The 18,392-nt window shown below is 47.6% G+C and overlaps 1 protein-coding gene and 1 pseudogene across 1 annotated transcript; one reads left to right on the plus strand and one right to left on the minus strand.

Moving 5' to 3' along the window:
* Positions 1 to 2,918: 2,918 nt before the first annotated feature.
* On the minus strand, positions 2,919 to 9,261 carry LOC125511318 (DUF21 domain-containing protein At2g14520-like). Its single transcript, XM_048676658.2, has 11 exons — positions 8,501 to 9,261; positions 8,272 to 8,385; positions 7,412 to 7,498; positions 6,596 to 6,735; positions 6,435 to 6,522; positions 5,643 to 5,716; positions 4,838 to 5,001; positions 4,389 to 4,582; positions 3,954 to 4,000; positions 3,591 to 3,843; positions 2,919 to 3,437 (listed from the first exon to the last, which is right to left on the minus strand). The coding sequence occupies exons 1-11, from the start codon at positions 8,837 to 8,839 to the stop codon at positions 3,408 to 3,410; spliced, it is 1,530 nt and encodes a 509-aa protein (XP_048532615.1). The 5' UTR covers positions 8,840 to 9,261; the 3' UTR covers positions 2,919 to 3,407.
* Positions 8,871 to 13,776, plus strand: LOC147973635 (uncharacterized; annotated as a pseudogene).
* Positions 13,777 to 18,392: the final 4,616 nt, after the last annotated feature.

Genomic DNA, 18,392 nt, shown 5'->3' on the forward strand with positions numbered 1-18,392 from the left:
CATCACCGCTCGATGAGGACGACGAGTCGCCGGAGCTCATCTTCACCAAGCCCGCGCTATGGACGCTGACGCCACCAAGGTCGATGTCACGGAGGTCGACGCCACGGTGGCCATCCCCACTCATCACCGCTCGATGAGGACGACGAGTCGCCGGAGCTCATCTTCACCAAGCCCGCGCTATGGACGCTGACGCCACCAAGGTCGATGTCACGGAGGTCGACGCCACGGTGGCCATCCCCACTCATCACCGCTCAATGAGGACGACGCGTCGCGGGAGCTCGTCTTCACCAAGCCCGCGCTATGGATGCTGACGCCATCGAGGTCGATGTCCCGGAGGTCAACGCCACGATGGCCGCCCTCCACTCATCGCCGCTAGACGATGATGCCGTTTAGCCAACCGTGGTGCTCCCTACCGGATTCTTCACCAAGCTAGCTCCATGGAGGCCAACGGCACACAAGTCACCATCACCACTCACGCCCACTTCGCCACGAGGCGCCGTGGAAGGACAACGACACGGAGCATGCCACGATGCCGCCCACCGTTCGATGTCGCCAAGCCGGCGCCATGGAGGCCGATGCCACGGAGACCACCCCCACTCCTCGCGCCCACTTCGTCACACGGTGCCACGGAACACAATGACACAGGGCACGTCACGGCGCCGCCCACCGTCAATATCGTCAAGCTGGTGCCTTGGAGGTCGATGACACGTAGGTCAACCTCACCGCTCTATGGAGCCCGTCGTCCGCTTCGTCGCGCTGGAGGGACGCCGCTGAAGACGGTGATCTGGAGTTCGCCGTCGGGCCATTCGTTCACTTCATCAAGATGGTGCCGTAGAAGTCGACGACGCAGAACTCGCCATCACACTGCTCACCTCCATTTCATCACGCAGAGGACCACGACATGGTGCTCGCCACGATGCCTCCCGGCGTTCAAATCACCCGTCACACCCTTCGCCCACCTCGACGAGCCGGTACCATGAAGGACGAAGCCGCGGACCATGTCAACATCACCAACTCCTTCACGTGGCATGACGGTGCTGCTCGCGTCTCCTTCAAGGGAAACGAGATCCCATTTGGCATCGGGGTAGTGCCTATCCTTCATCTCGCCCGGACTCGATGGTGCCTTGGTGATGGTGTCACGTTAGTCCAGCCAAACATCATGAAGTGGTCTACACAAGAACAAGAAGGCATGCTCCTGATACATACTCGTGTGCGTCTAAGGCGTGAAGATGGCCGTTTGGCTCACCACCTCATGAAGCAATGGACGTGGTACTCGGGATGTCGCCGCACATGCCGTCCATTTCCAGCCGGAGGATTTCGTCTACATCAAATGCTATAGAAGAATGAAGCTGAACATTAAGTACGTTTGAATGTGTGGCAGTGCACTACGTAAGTGGCCTTTGCACATGCATGGGCCATGCACGTAGCCAATGGCGAGGTGGCATGCTCACCGCTGGTCGTTGTTCGCTTCAGCGCGTCTTACATCATTCAAGAAGAAGAGGTGGAGCTCGTCACAGCGTCGTACATTCGTGGCGCCGCACGCTCAAGGAAGAGTCCCTGCAAGTGACGCCACATCGTGAAGATGACACCTTACAACGGCGCCTGTATCCTGCTTGTGAAGATGGTGCCTTGCCGCGGTGCCGCTGCTACACGCGTCACGCTCATTCATAGGCCGGAGCCGAGCAGGTTGGCACCGCCCGAGGACAAGGCGCGGCTGCAGGGCGACACGACTTCAACAACAACACCGCTCATCTATGATCTCGTGAGATGATGCCTTGACTACGCCGACTGCCGTGGACTCAGCGTCTGGCCGGGACGGGGTGTCGACCACTCAGGCCACGCTGGCGCGAGCAACGCGACGGTCATCACCGATGATGGTCTCCACCGACAATTACTCCCGCAAGGCGTAGCCCCTTGCACACCCTGAGAAGCTACTGGTCGTCGAGAAGTCTGAGCCGAGCGCGATCCATGCTACCCCAACAACAACTCCTCCAACGCCGTCAAGACCGACGAGGCACGACGACAAGGGCAAGCGCGGCCACCGCAAAGGCCACGCTACTTGCGGCGCGTGTACCGACGAGGACACGGGCTCTGCCGCCGCCCACACACACACATTGCCATCATCATGCATGGAGAACGCGAAGCGAAGACGACGAAAATGACCACACAGCTCAATCGGAGGTATCCCGCGGAGCAACCCGCGGGAGTAATTAACCGGGAGCCTTCCGAGGCCCCGGGAACCAGGAAATCACACAATCGCCACAGCCAGCTTGGCCGTGCTAGTAGCCACCGAGCGCACCTTTTTTTATGGGATATTGTAATTTTATTTCTCCAATGTGATTAATGAAATACATGTTCCCGTATCTCTTTTTCTTTGTGTATTACGGTACATTGGCACGCCCGCATACTCAGTTTTCTTTTCCCGGCGTCTGAGAGAAATACACTCCCTTCTCCCTTTTCCCTGGAGTTTTAGATATTTTTCTCGTGTCAAACAAGCACTTGACGCTTTAAACAGAACCACCGCACCTACGTACGTACTTGCCCAGTCGCTGGCTGCTGCTGCCTCATTCGCCCGTTACCTTGACCATAACTAACATACACACAATCAATACTCACTCATAGCAGACGGGTTAGCATCGGACCTGGAAACGGATGGGAGTAATTCATCTGACCAGTCGCATCCCGTTGATGCTGACAGGGTAACCGTTCAGCTGAACCATCTGGGACGTTTAGACAGAGCAGCAGATCATGTGGATGAGCTACGTAATCTTATATGAGCTATGTAATCTTATTTTGAACCGACTTGGGCGTGTTTTGCTATAAACCTTTTGGTACTCGGTGACTTGGACTTACTTTTGCTTAATAAAATGGTTGTGTGCATCGTATGATGCAGTGGCCGGGCTATCCCCTTTTCAAAAAGAAAAATGCGTATTGCCAGTGAAACTCATTAGAAACATAAGCTTGTACAGTTCTTACATAAATGGGGGCAGCCACCAGCAGTACTAGCACCAACAGCTGCTTTACTTGAGTTTGAGTGAGTACAATGGCGGCTGACAAACAAGAATACCAGCACAGATGCGCAGATGCGCGATACATACAGAATGCGTTTCTTTTACGTCGTTTCTCTCTGCAGTTTTCTTCTTTTGCAATGATTGCTACAAGTTTGGCAAAAAGGGCGTCTACAGTAGGTGGTGAGAGCTCATCCATACTCAGGTTCAGATGCTAAGGGACACATATATATGTACAAGAAAGTCATAAATAAACAAGGACCAGCAACAAAGCAGAGAGCTGTGGGGTCTTCATTCTTTGACCCCTACACTCTTCAATGCCTTCATTTGATCTTGGGAGTGATCTCAACTGGGATTGTTGCCCCTGGAGCTCTTTGGCATTAGCTCTCACCACCATTTCTACGGATTTCGGTACGAATTCCTCGAGACCTGTAAAAGGAAGAACCAGAACAATGACCATGGCATGTAGGATGAGGTGAAAAAGATTGTTGTTACAACTTCAAGGGATTTTCTTAAGAAAACAAAGCATGTACAAAAATCATGAATAACCATCACTTGGTATACAAAACTGCTACTACTCACCCAACTTGAAGTCGGCGAACTGCGCACGGGGGTTTGAGATGCCGGTGACCTCCCAGGAGAAAAGGCTGTCGGTAAAGTCCCAGGGGATCGAGCATGGTTTGCAGCAGGGGAACGTAAGATGGAGCCGCCATTATGGTATGGCGACAGCGGAGAAGCCATAGGGGTCTTTCTTAGTCCTTGAGACAGAGGTCCACCACTAGGAGATATAAGAGGCGACAATGATTTGCCTGGCGGTAACATGTTTATTTTGATCCTGCGAAACGAAGGAAAGTTACACCTCTATACCAATTAAACATGCAAAGCACCTTCCCCGCCAAAAATAAATAAATAAAACATGCAAAGTACCAGCACTGAGCCACTTACTTGTTATGCACATCAACATACTCATCTGTCTCATCCAAGATATCTTCCTGTGAGGGGAGAAATTTAAGTCAGTTAGCAATGTGAGAAAATGCCAAACAATATAACCCTGTAAACCTGTGGACAATGCCTAGGCTTTATTAACGGTCGGATGACACCTTAATTAGTACTACAATTGTATTTTCGTGAACTAATGTTGAGGACGACTTGTGGCTTTGAGATTCGTGAGGATGACCAAAATGTTGTCAAGAATAAGAAATACAATAAAGCAATATAAGCAAGCCGTTCTCACATGGCATGGGTAAAACTTGCCACTTTATGATGAAATTAGGCTATAAATCCAAAAGGCATCATTAAGTTTTGAAAATATGATCACGCAACAATGTACCCCAAATAATTTCCCAAATAAGGAGAGGCTCTAACAAAAATAAGTCAAACCTGCAGCAGCTGCTCCATGACATCTTCCATTGTAATTATTCCCACCGCTTCCTCATCCATTGAATAATGAGGAAGTGGATCGGTGTTAAAATCAAGAATGTTGTCCCGTTTTCTTTCAATTTTCTTACTGTATTTGTCATTGTTATTTCGACGACTTCCGGGAGTGTTGACATGTGAGGGTGACAGACCCAGACCTAAGAGTACACACAACTTATCAGCCAAGGAAGATAATACACATTTACTTGAAAGACATGTACTCCCTCCGTTCTTAAATATAAGACGTTTTGGTAGTTCAATTGAACTACCAAAATGACGTCTTATACTCCCTCCGTCCCAAAATAAGTGACTCATTGAGTCACTTATTTTGGGATGGAGGGAGTATTTTAGGAACAGAGGGAGTAGTTGACAAGGATAATCAAATAATGAAACTAGGTGAATGAAACATGTACCATCAGCATGAGCATGTCCATTGGTCATTTTATAATCTGCTGTAAAACTGTTATTCTTTTCAACAGATGCTCCTTCTTTAGTGCGTTTAACAACCACAGCCATGTGGCTGTGACCTTTCTGAAACTCATTTAGAATGTCATAGAGAGGAAGATCATCAGCCACCCTGATGTACAGAAAACACAGCAAAACTATGAATGAGAATACAAGACAAATAATGCACACTGATTCGATAACATATACTCCCTCCGTCCGAAAATACTTGTCATCAAAATGGATAAAAGAGGATGTATCTAGAACTAAAATACGTCTAGATACATCTCCGTTTATCCATTTTGATGACAAGTATTTCCGGACGGAGGGAGTACATAATTTAACCTCAACGAACAGCGTGGATTTTTTAGGGGCAAAATAGTGCTTGTATGCTCTCCAAAATTAAAATTGCTCAAATCTGATGTAATTTGTCGCTACCCAAAGGGGTCACTCTGTTTTAGCTCAGGACATTGACCCCTTCAAAATCTGTATCATCTGTTCTACCGTTTTTTCTAGAACTTAGAACTACTAGCCATTAAATATAATCAATTTTAAACCACACAAAAAAACTGGGAATGCAATTAGGTACTTTTTATGGCAAGGAAAACAATCTTAAATTAGTACATGTGCAGCATAATACAGAGCATTCCTGAACATGCTTCAGTGTTGGTGCTGATAGATTATCAACCAAAACGCCTAAGTCCATACGATACATGCATGGCAGAATCATATTTGTTCACCAGACAAATTTAACAAGGTCATAAAAGATGATACCTTGGAATTTTTCTGATAGTAACATGTCTAGTGGGCACCTCATCCTCAGGTCGGCAAGTAAGCAAGTTTTTTACCTAAAATGAGAGACTTTTTAGCAGATCAAAATAATACATCACTCAAAGTGGAAAAGCTAGGCTTGATTGGTGTTCAGGATGGTGTCATGTTTCTACACTCTTTATACTTCATTACACAACTCTGTACATGATCATGAAAGCTCCACAATAATTGAAAAACAAACTTTCAATGGCCATGTGCTACTCACAGGCTGGTGTTTGCAAAAAAGTCAGCTTCTAAAAGGACATTTTTTTACGAATAACAGAAGTGCTGCTTTCATATATTCAGAGGAGAAGTTCTGTACAGAAATGAAAATCAGATTTTTTTTTTTTTGGAAAAAAGGTGTCCCTGACGCGACATAGCCCCCCACCCACCCCTGTAACCTTTTTTCTTTTTCTTCTGAAAATGACAACTCGAAAAGCAGTGATGAATTTATAGTGGAGATTTTCAGTTTTCACCACAGTTCTTTGATCAAAAGACTGATGTATTAAACCAAACAAAGATTAGCAGGTTCAGATATCTGGTTGCGCAATCATCTTAAGATTTCACAGTAATTATTGTGAGGAATGGTACAAAATGTTGTTAAGACACCGCTCTGGAAACTGCAAGTCCAAAATTATTCGCCATTTGTAAGATGCCGCTAAGAGTTCATAACATGGAGTCCGTAGCGGAATAAACCTAATTAACGAAATAGGATTTCTCAATCAATGCAATTAATTCATGAAAACCTGAGCTCACCAATATAAGACCGATGATATTGCTTGGTCTTCCAGAGTATATAGGAATACGGCTGTGCCCTTTGGTCATTATCATACCCACCGTATGCCTATCAAGAGACAAATAATAGCATCAGTACCATATATTCGATAAAAACACACAATAAATTGGAAGATTCATACACATCCAGCTTGGCATTTATGTCAAGTGAGAAGGTTTCAGATATGGGAGTCATGGCATCTTTTGCAGTCTTTTGAGTCATCTCCAATGCTCCTGCAATGATAGTAGTTTCATCATGAGTCAGCTCTCCACCTTTTCCAGCCTACGAACAAAGTGAGAAAAACAATAGTTTAGTAGTAGTTTGTATCTTTGTCTAAGGAGAGCAACAATAGTTAGTTAGTTACTTTAGTCCCTACTCCCTAGTACTTTAGCTTTCAAGAATAATTAAATATCGAACCATGAGGAGATTGGGGACATATAGAAATGCAGTCACAATGTTTCTAACAAAGGGTTATAGTGCTGTATAATGACATGGCCATCTAGAATCTAATGAACCAAAGTATATCATCCTGAGCTAACTTTCCAGGGCTTCAAGTAATATAGACAAAAATACTAATCAAATAAAGTAAATTAATTCCTGTAAGGCTGTACAGAGAAATTAAGTTACCATGAATGCAAATTGTGCTTTGAATATATACAACTCATAATGGGCACTTGGACGGGGATTTTTTTTATTTTGTTCTTCGCTGTTATACCAACATCTGTTTGTTCCCCGCAAAAAAAAAAAAAAACATCTGTTTGTTGTGCTGATTGGCTTTGCAGTTTTAAACTGTTTTAAATGAAAATGCATACAAGGCTCATGTTTATTGCAGGACAAGTATGTATGCAACTTATAATACTAGTTGAGAAATTGGAACAGAGTAATAAATGTTGGACTGAAGAAGTGAAGATGGCATCTACTTATCATAAACGAAAGAGTGAATAAAAATAGAACTGACCGCATCGCCGTGCATATCAACCAATGTCTTTAGCTCAGCTCTCCTCATAAGTGCAACATGGCCCTTTCCCAATAGCCAGTCCAACAGCTGAAAAACAAAACATAAATGAAGCAAGATACAAAATCGACGAAAAAGAGGGGGGGAACACATTTTGTTCTTTTCTTTTCGGACACACATAGAAGTGCCCATCATTTGCATTGGAAGAACACTGAAATGGCATGAAAGCTATATGCAACTACCCTGGCTAAGCGTGTGCTATAAAAATCAACGTACATGATTGATCACAGATCGTTCGTCAGTAGTAATAAACTCACATTTCTTTTATCAAAATACGGTCCTTAAGAATAACCGATTCATATAAGAAACACTTAGCAGGGAAATGGTAAAACTGCCAAGTAACTGTTCTTAAAGAAAAAAACTGTTCTTCAAAACTGAAGATGCTTTCATACTGAACCTGAGTCAGCAGAACTCAATCATATGCACATGTAGAGGAGTGCATTTTCTGTTCATTTAGTTTGGCATTAGCGAGATACGGACCTTATTTCTCGGCCACCGATTACTTGCTCGTTGCGCGGAGATTTTAATCAGTGCGACAACTAGTCACTAGTAGGTAGGAGTACAAAACAATTCATATAAACAGGGCATGTTGACCTGTGTGGGTAGTTCTGATGACTAGATGAGCATGGCAAATTAGTTTGATGAGGGAGCATGATCGACATCCCACTTGCAGTTGCAGGCAGGCGCCCACTTGGGATGCCTTAACTCTGAGCCCAATTTCGACTGCGCGCACTCAGAATTGGCAGTTGCTCCTCCCGGATGGATTCTTGCAAGGAGACAGGGGAAGAAATTGGGCGTAGTACCTTGCTGATGGGGTATGCCACCGGGAAGAAGACGACGAGGAGCACCCGGACGATGGGCGCTGCCTTGGCCCCCATGCTGAGGCCGTAGCGCGTGCAGATGGCCTGCGGCATGATCTGCAGGGTCCATCGAACCATCAAATCACCAGGTCAGGAACAAGAAGAAGAAGAAGGGGGAAAAACAGAGCGCTGCTGAATCGGAATGTAAAATCGGAAGAGGTGGATGGATCACCTCACCGAAGGCGAGGATGAGGGTGACGGAGATGAGGATGGCGCCGAAGGAGGGGAGGAGGGAGTCGAGGAAGATGGGGAGCGCCTCCATGGCGAGGGAGTTGCCGATGAGGAGCGTGCAGAGGAGGAGGTGCTGGTTGGTGACGACGGGGAGGATCCGGGCGGCGTTGCGGCGATCCTGCGGGGTGCCGGCCTTGGCCAGCACCTCCAGGTCCACCAGGCTGAGCGACATGAGGCCGAGGGTGAGCCCCGACATGAGCCCCGCGAACATCACCAGCCCCGCGCAGGACAGCAGGTACACCCAGAACATGGTCCCGCAGCATGCCTCGTGGCTCGACATCGCTCGCCGGCCGGCGGTCGGCCGATCTTCGATGGCCTCTCCGCGTGCTCCCGCGAGCGAGAAGGGGGCCGAGCCGAGCAGTGCCGCGGTGTCGAGCGTAACTGGCTTGCTGCTTGCTGGTGTGCTCGCGGCTCTGCTCTGGGGTGGAGTGGGGGCTCGGTCGGCTGCCTGCGTGCGCTGCGTTGGTGGGCTGGGGATTGATTTATGGTGGTACGTTGGCGTCGGGGTTTCGTTTCGCTTTCCACCGGCCGTTGCGCCTCGCCCACTTTTCACTACCGGACTCCTCCTCACCTCACCTCACGGCTCTGTTTTGTTTTTCTTGCCGGAGTTGGAAACGGCCGTCGTGCCCGCCACCGCCACCGCCACCGTGAGCGGGGTGGGGCTGGCCCGGGTTTTGCTGGGGGCGTGGAGGATCCACCTGCGCTGCGTCTACGTGCGCTCCGACGCCGATATTATTCGGTGGCATTATTCTCCTCCGAGTCCCAGTCCCAGTCCCGTGGCCGGCCGGCCGGCGTGGAGTGGAGGGAGGGACCGATGAAGCTCACCTCACGTCGCGTTGTCTAGTGGCGAGACGTACGAGGGCACTGTGCAGTCCATCGGTCGCGTGGGTGCATGCTCCCCAGTCCCCATATTCCGTGGGATTATTCTCTGAGATCTCGTCTCTTCTCCCGGTGGCTGGCGTGGAGGATGACATGGCGGCAGGCGGCAGGTCCATCGGCCGGGGAAGCATCCCGCCCCGACAGCACAGGAACCCCACCCACGGCCACGTCCACCACCGCTGCGAGATTGTGATTATCTACCAAGCTCGATGATCACACCATCTTCTGCACGCCGTTTCTCTTTCTGTTTTCAACGCCTGCCTCTGCGTGCTACACAATTGTTTTACTGTGCATGTATTGAGATTGACAGCGCCTCTCTCAGAAGCAACAAAAAAGATACTAATTACGGTGTGAAAAATGAAAGGAGAAGCAATAGGACAGGACACAGCGTCCTCGATCGGGAAGGACAAGGCCTTGGTGCCCGGCAAATGACAACAAATCGTGTGACTCATCTCCTGACGTAGTAAGTACTCTGACAGCAACGTGTTTCGCTCGTCAGTCGGCTAAATTTCGTATTTCGACCATTTTCAGAGATTTGACCCTGCCTTACAAAAATTTCAAGATTTGTCTTTTTTCTTATCGTCAGGATCCATGACGATAGGGTATAACAGCCTACTGCCAAAGTCCCTGACAATAGAGTTGCACACCCTACCGGAAGTTTTTTATAAGTATGGACTCGCACCTACCGCCGGGCACCTTGATAGTAGGGGTGTACAGGCTACCGCCAGCCTGTTTGGCAGTAAAGGCGTTTCCTACCGTCAAGGTCCCTGGCGGTAGGTTGTTACACCCTAGTGCCATGGATCCTGGCGGTAGCAAAAAGGTCAGATCCTGACATTTTTACAAACTAGGGTCAGATCTTGATTAACTTTCAGAAAGGTGTCAAAACACGAAATCGCCAGTCTCGTCGGAAGCGTGCGCGTTTCTTTCCGGTAACTTGAGACGGCACTTGAACATATTCCCTCTGTTCCAAAATAGATGATTCAACTTTGTACTAATTTCAATATAAAGCTGGTCAACTGTAATCCTAGCTTGCTCCGAGTCAGTGCTGGTCAACTGTAATCTTAGCTTGCTCCGCCAGACCTCTTCCAACCCATAGTGGAAGTAACATAGATGGTAACATCACACTTATTTAGGCAAAATAGATGATGTGGCATGTAATAAATGAAGAAAGAGAGGCATGTAGTAACATAGCGCTAGTTACTGTAACATCACACATATCAAGAAAAATAAGTCTACAACATAATAAATGCAGTGATGCATGACACAATACATATATTAATAAGGAGAGAGGTGTTTGGAGTAACATATTATGTTACCATCACATAGCGCTTCTTAAAAAATATTGAGTCTATAAATTAATAAATGCAATCATATATGATACTACTTCTATGACATTTTGCACTATGAAGGTAGTAACATAGACTAGTGTCATATGTATGACACTAGTCTAAGTTACTCTCCACTATGACCAGCCTACTACCCATTGTGGAGGTAGTAATATAGACTAGTAACATATGCATGTTACTATTCTAAGTTACTCATAGATGTGGCAAAGCATTTAAAGAGGAGATAGAACATTATGGTGACTCCAATAAGAACTAATGCTAAGCACGTGGATCTAGACAAAAAGACTACCAACCAATACATGAAGGAGTTTTATTATTAAACAATTAAATAGAGGAGACTTAGCTACAAAACCTAAGCACCAATGCATTAGGGACATTAGTTTTTTTAGTACATTAGGGACATTAGTTGCTAAGCATTTTAATGCACTTAGCACCCCACTTTAGCACCAATGCTTTGGGAGAGGTCTAATGAGTTAGCACCTAAAGTCTTTCATGCATTGGTTAAATTGTTTAATTCAAGTGGTTTGCCTAGGTTCTCGCGCTTGGCATTGGTTCTTCCTAGGGTCATCTAAGTACTCTTTTCCCTTCTTAAATGTTGTGTCATGTCATTTTTTCGCTTATATGACATGCTTAGCACCTATCCACGATAGAGCACTGAAAAAGGCCTCAGTGCTACAGGCAGAGAGTACCATTCAGCTGGTCAACCTGCTATACGTGCTATCGGTTTACATGCATGCCATGGGTAAGTCTAACCAGCAAACTTCAGATAACCGGAGCACCGTTAACCTAAGCAGCCGGTACCAAAACACCGTCCGTGAAATGAGTGTAATGAGCGTATCTTCACAATGAAACGCGTTTAGATACACCTATTTCAACGACGGTTAATTTCGAGCGGAGGTTGGAAAAATGTAACCGAGGGCAGCGTGTGCCTAAATGACAACAAACCATCTGACTGATCTCCTGGCATTGTGCCCGTCGCCATTCCTCCGACGGCGACGTGTTCCCTTGGAGTCGGGACGTCGTTAGCGTGCTGGTTTCGACAGGCTCTCGTCTCGCCGGTTAGCTTTTGACCGTGTGATTGGTTACACGCACGCACGGCCGTCGGATGCGTGCGCCAGGTGATGGACCCACGTCCGCCCGCACGCTTTCGTCAAAGCAGCCGTTCGCTGGCTTGTGCACACCGCCGTCTGCCACGGCCACGGGCGTGCAGCTGCGAGCTAGCCAACGAACGGCACGCAGACGCAGCAAAAAAAAAGAAGAAAGAAAGCGGACGTTCTTGAGCACATCAAGCGGGGTAGGGCACCGTTTATATGGGGCTATCTACGTGTGCGTGTGGGTGGGTGCGCGATATTCCGTGGCATTATTCTCCTGGCTTGGAGGGACCGACCAAGTTCATGTTGCAAGTTGCCGAGTATAAAAAAAAAACACAAGATTATTCAGGACTAGCCTTTGAAGGCATATTTTTATAGAATGGAACTCTAAGCACCGCGGGTCGTTTCATGACTTAAATCTGGATGGGCTAGCTATCCTAGCCAACAGGATGACACGAGTAGCCGAATTTCATGTTTTGACCCTTTTCGCATAAAAATTCAGGATCTGACCCCTGTTGGAAAGAATTTCGGGATCTGATCCTTTTTTCTACCACCAGGGGTTCTGGCGGTAGGGTTAGACATCCTATCGCCAGAACCTGGGGCAGTAGGATACTTATCCACGTCAGCAGCGTTAACGGTCTCCGTCCCACCCTACCGCCGCTGGTCCTGGCGGTAGGATGTCTAACCCTACTGCCAGAACCTCTGGCGGTAGGGTTTAGGGCAGTTATAAGCCGTGGGCCGCCCCACCCCTCCCCCTTCTCCCCCCAACCAGCCGCTCTAAGAACAAAGGAGTTCTTCCTCTCGCCCCCTCTCTCATCTCCTCCACTCCCCCCTCTGATCTTCGTCGTTTGTTCACCGTTTTTGCGGATCGAGATGGCCCCGAAGAAAGCAAAGTAAGCTCCTTCGATCCCTTCAATTAGTTTTAGTCAAATAGCTTTCGATTCATCGCATTATTTGATTCAAATCACTCCCCTTTTTGCACAAGATTTAATTATTTTGAACCCTAGAATTGATTTAGGTTGATTCTAGATGTTATATTGTGTTAGATATGAACTCTAGTCACTAGTTGGTATGGTTATGTGAAGATGAACCCTAGTTCATATTATTTTTGGAGGATTTTTTTTGGTATGATGCATGTTGGAGGAATTTATTGTGATATGATGATGCATGTTGATATGCTATGATGCAAGTAGTGGATATAGTTGGAGAACAAATGTTGAACCCTCAAGATGAACCTAGTTCATAATTTTTTGTGTTAATTTTTTTTATGATATGATGAATATTGGAGATATGATGCATGCTGGATGTGGTTGGAGAAATATGATATGGTATGATGCATTTGACCACATGATGAACCCTAGGTTTAGATTTTTTTTCAAGGTTATTAACCTTTGTGTGATGAATCTATATGTTTAGGTACGAAAGCTTGGAGCAAGCACCGCCGACTCCATCACCGCCTGCTCCTCCTACTCCTCTCCAGCACATTCCTCAGAGATGCCGCTCTCGTACATGTACGAGACCTTCCCTGAGCTGCTACAGCCGGTGGGATCTGTCTCAGACGAGCTCCTAGAGGCCACGAGGGCAATGCGGTGGCACGAGAGGGCAGAGCGGATCCTTGACGATGTCATGTCTTGGTCGCAGAGTGTGAAGGAGTGGAAGGAAGTGAAGGCAAAGATGGAGGCAGATCCAAGTATCTGCGTGTCCGTCGGGAAGCGTGCATTGAAGTTGCGCAGAATTACACCAACTATCTCCTGAGCAATTTGGGCCGGAGAATCTACTTCGAGAGCAATGCGGAGGAGAGAGCTAGGATGCCGCCCCCAAGTGCATCTGCGTTCGATATCATCAACTGGGGAAGGGCGGAGGCAAAAACTCCAGCGGGCAGGCAAGGTGGGAGTGCTTGAACGGTCGGATGCCGACCAGCATTTCGCCTCCGCCTGAACAGGTGGATCCGCTGCCGTTCTGTCTCCACGGCCCGAGCTAACATACGAGGAGCTCTGAAGATGATGATGTATGCCCGCTCTTCGAACTTATCAGCAAATCGTCCTATTGGTTTGTCTTGTGTCTTTCAATTATGTTCTCGATGAATAATGAAACTATGTGCCTCTTGTAATGCCATTTGTTCATTATCTATTCAGTTTGAACATTAAGTTAACTTCATGCCATTTGTTCTTGTCAATATGAGTATACTTTCCTGGTAAAAGAAATGAGTATATACTTTCATGGGAAAAGATATTGATTTTGAAAAGAAGCAATCAATTAAAATTGAAACTCATAAAACACATGACCCTCCCGCCATGGACCCTGGCAGTAAGGTCACACAACCTACCGCCAGTGCACTTCGATATTTCGTTACAGAAACTTTTCGAGGCAAAAACCAGCAACCACCTACCGCCAGGGGTTCTGGCGGTAGGGTTAGACAGGCTACCGCCAGGGTCTCTGGCGGTAGGGTACTTATCCACGTCAGCTCGGGCAAACGGTTGCCGTTCCCCTCTGTCGCACCCTGCCGGTAGGATGTCTAACTCTACCGCCAGAACCCCTGACAGTAGCGAAAGGGTCAGATCCCGATTTTTTTTTCAATAGGATCAGATCCTGAATTTCTATACGAAAAGGGTCAAAACACGAAATTTGGCCTCATAGTGGTGAAGGTACGAGGACACTGTGCTGCGGGTGGATCGATCGGCCGGGGAACCATCCGGATCCGGGCCGCCTCGACAACACACAAGCCCCACCCACCGCTGCAAGATAGTGGAGACCAACTCGATGATCACGGTGACACATGGGCCAAATCCTCTGCCGCCGCCGAGGCTCTTGGCTGCTGCGGTGAATGTGGCGTGCGCAGCGCTGCGACTGCTGCATTATTTCCTTGTGTTTTCAACGCCTGCGTTTTTTTCTTGTTTTTGGCTCTTACCATCACTTGAGATGGACAGCGCCCGCTTGCCTTTCTGAGAGAGAAAAAATAAAAAAAAATGGAAAACCAAAAGGACAGGACACTGGACGCAACGTCCTGGCATCCGATGACTCATCTCCTGACGCACGCACGTGCGCCCGTCGCCATCCCATCCCTCTGACAGCAACGTGCTCAGCTCTGATTGCACAGCACAGGGTGCGCATCGTATCCCAGCGTGTGCACAAGGCTCTGTGGCCAGCCAGAGCTAGATTCAGCCGCGCAAGTTCGGCAAAAGGATTTGCTTGTCGCTGCCATGCCAGGCCAGCTAAACGAAGGATACACATGTAGCCCAGAAACAGCGGCACGGACCGACAGCTCCCGCGTAAATCTTCATCGGAAGGCCCACCTTAGCTTGCCATTGCTGTTGCATTGCATGCGTTGCGTTGCAGGCGGAGCGCCAGCCGATCGATCAGGGAGCCGCATTACAACCAAGAGCTAGTATCAGTATATTTTTCTCCTCTACAACCATGGCCTTGTTTGAATACTCCAACTCAGTTAGAGGTTAGAGTTATATTCTAACCCTGAACTAACTCTAGCAAAAGAGGTGTTTGGATGACAGGGTTAGATGGAGCGCGGATACGGCAAGGCGTCTTCACGGGCGGTGCGAGAGGGAGGGAGGAAGAGGACAAGAAGCTTCGAGGAAGTGGGGAGGGATTTGTTGGCGGGAAGAGCGAGAGAAAAATGTGTTTTTTAGTGTCCCGAGAAGAACTAACCCAAATAAGCATCTCTTGAGTGGGTTAGATTTTTTGGATGCATCTAACCCAAATTAACCCTCATGTTTGGATATTTTTGGGTTAGCTGAGTCCAAACTAACCGAAACTAATTTTAACCCATGAATGCAAGCAGAGCCCATACAGTATTCATGCATGCTATCAGTATAGCTTTCAGAACCTCTGCTTGGAGACATTGGCGGATCCAGAAATTGAACATTGGATGTTCAAAAAACAAAAATCCCACCCTAGCAGTGAAGCCAATGGTTCATGGCAATATAAAGTTTTCAAATCAATGGCCTTCCCCTTGTTTTCTGATGCTATATTGCCTACAATTCAAAGACAGTGGCCTCATTCTGTTACTCAATTCGAAGGTCGACTAATGAAATCAATCAGATCAGCAAAATGACATGTACAAAGCTATCTTTCTCTAAATCCAAACAGAAGCTACACATGTACAGGTCAACAAATGCAATTTCAGAATGAAACTTTGGAGGGGCTTCACCTAATCACCTTAGGGTTGGATATTGAGTTTGTTGGCAGCTGGAACAAGACCGAGACGTGCCCCATGATCCCCGGCCCTCAACGACCTCGGCGGCGGCCGCCGCGCCGCTCATCGATCCCCACCGTGCGAACTGTCTATCCTGTAGCATCCCATCTGCAGCGGCGGGCATGGCACTGCACGGATCCATCCCGTCCGGTGTCGGCGGCTTTGTTGAACTCTCACCCTCGCCTGGCTTGGACCGGGCACAATAGTTTTTTTTAGGCAAAGACCGAGCGAAGTAGTTTGTGGGCTCAAGGGGCTGGTTATGCTCGTGGACTGCTAGGCATGTTGCCGATGGGCTATTTGCTTGTCGGCCACAAGTGGGCTACTACATATCGTATCTCAAGCACGTAGGCTACGATTTTTGTCATACTCCTATATATATATGATTTTTTTGGCAGAAAAAATTGATGTACACCCATGATCAATACTGGATCCGCCCCTGCTTGGAGAGAGAGAGAGAGGAGGCAAGAATCTCCAAGTCCGCCAGAACGTCTTATATTTAGAAACAGAGGATGTAACTACTACTTTATGCTTATCGACAAGTGCATGATTGAGCAGGATCAGACACAAGATCGATCACCAATTAGTATCGTCATCACCTGGCGCACATACAGTACGTGACCGTGCACAGAAATGCTAGCCCGATCCTCTGCTTTCTTTCTTCTTGCTGCGCGCGTGGCATGCATTTTTGTTGCTTTCAGGACGATGCAACCGGTGCCGCTCGCATATGGTCATGAGGTGAGGGGGCGCCGGACCGGCGGAGCGTCCTGTGGTTGGTGACGCTGGAGGTGAGGTGATGCATTCTTCTCTTGCTGCCACGGCCATTGCCGGCAGGAAACGACGCCATGCACGCACGCGTCCTCGTGCATCTCGCTCAGCTCAGCTGATAGACGGAATGGTCAGGCATACACGCGCGGCTCAAAGTGGCCTTTGGATTTCTTGTTCGCTCAGCATTTTTCAGAGTGTAGATAGGGACCCTTTTTTGGTTCAAAGTATATACCGGGCATGTGCAAAAAGGGACCAGTTTAATCCGAAGGGCGTTTGCTTTCACCGTTTCACGCGCCGGCGCCGGCTGGTTTGGGGCGGCATACTTTTCTTTCTTTCTTTTTTCCAGGAATTTAGGATCTATTTACCATCTCTCATGACAGCATATAAGAAGCATAAAAAATGATAGAAATTGCATTTATGTCTTAAGAGCATCTCCAACACTGGCTCACAAATTTTCTGCATCCGTTCATGGACAGGGAGAATCCGTCCGCGGACACAGATGCCGAAGACGGCCATCAAACACTACCCACATGCATTTCAAGACAGGTTTCAACTAAGCGGCCAGAATTAATGCAAACCGGTCGATAATCAAAATTCGGATAGGAAATAGCACAAATCAACCATACATAGCATGCAAGTACAACAATGTCCCAAATTCTACGAGATTTAACCGGATGTCTAACAATTTTTTCATGAACGGATCATGTCATCCCACACATACTGCCCTTTCAGCTTCATCCAACAGCGTGTACGTAAATGGCTGCCCCTCTTTCCCGTGGTACATCACGACAACACGTACAGGCTACACAATGTGTAGAGCAATATTGAGTGAATGAATGATTTAAACAAGTTGAGCAAGAAGAAGCAAAACTTACGATCTCCACCTCTGCCGCGCACAATGGCAATCTTGCCTCCAGCTGACCAACAACGTCACAAAACTTGGTGACAGAGGTTGGATGGCGTACCATCGATACACCAACGACCTCACATTGCGTTCATGGATGATGTGCCTGTCGTAGGGCACAATGTGCTTTCATGCCTGAAACGATTCATGCACTTGCTGCCAGAAGATCCCTCCCTCCACTCCTGCATATGAAATTCGTGGATTTAGTGGGCCTCGGGTGTTGGAGTCCTACGTGGCCCGCAACCCCCCCCCCCCCTCCCCCCACTTTGTTTTCAATTTACGGGAGAAAGTGCGTTCAGATACAAGCCCGCTTGGAATGTCACACCATGTCTGACCTGTGTGATCTAAACATATGTGAGCGGTTTGAGAATTGGCTTTGGAGATACCCTCCTAACTGAATATGTGCACGACTCAAACTGTTCCAAGGTCATTAGAATATCTATACCCGATAGTCCACTTAACATGGAGGCTCAGAAATGCAGCCATTAGGCGGCAACCAAATATTTTATCCAAATAACAATAACCCCACGAAGCTAAATCAACCACCAATAACCTCATCTACTAAAATCGACAACAATAACCTCACCTACAAAAACGACCACCAATAACCTTTGGCAATCAAGTTTGAGTCGGGGTGATAT

The sequence above is a fragment of the Triticum urartu genome, chromosome 5A, assembly GCF_056163025.1.
Source record: "Triticum urartu cultivar PI428250 chromosome 5A, HENAU_Tu73, whole genome shotgun sequence".
In the NCBI taxonomy this organism is placed as follows: Eukaryota; Viridiplantae; Streptophyta; class Magnoliopsida; order Poales; family Poaceae; genus Triticum; species Triticum urartu.

Excerpts from the sequence above, each read along its gene's own strand:
- LOC125511318 (XM_048676658.2), bottom strand. The coding sequence starts at position 8,839 with ATGTCGAGCCACGAGGCATGCTGCGGGACCATGTTCTGGGTGTACCTG. Across the intron at positions 7,499-8,271 it reads TGGCATACCCCATCAGCAAG|CTGTTGGACTGGCTATTGGG; the intron begins GTACTACGCCCA and ends TTTGTTTTTCAG. Across the intron at positions 5,717-6,434 it reads ATATCATCGGTCTTATATTG|GTAAAAAACTTGCTTACTTG; the intron begins GTGAGCTCAGGT and ends CTCTCATTTTAG.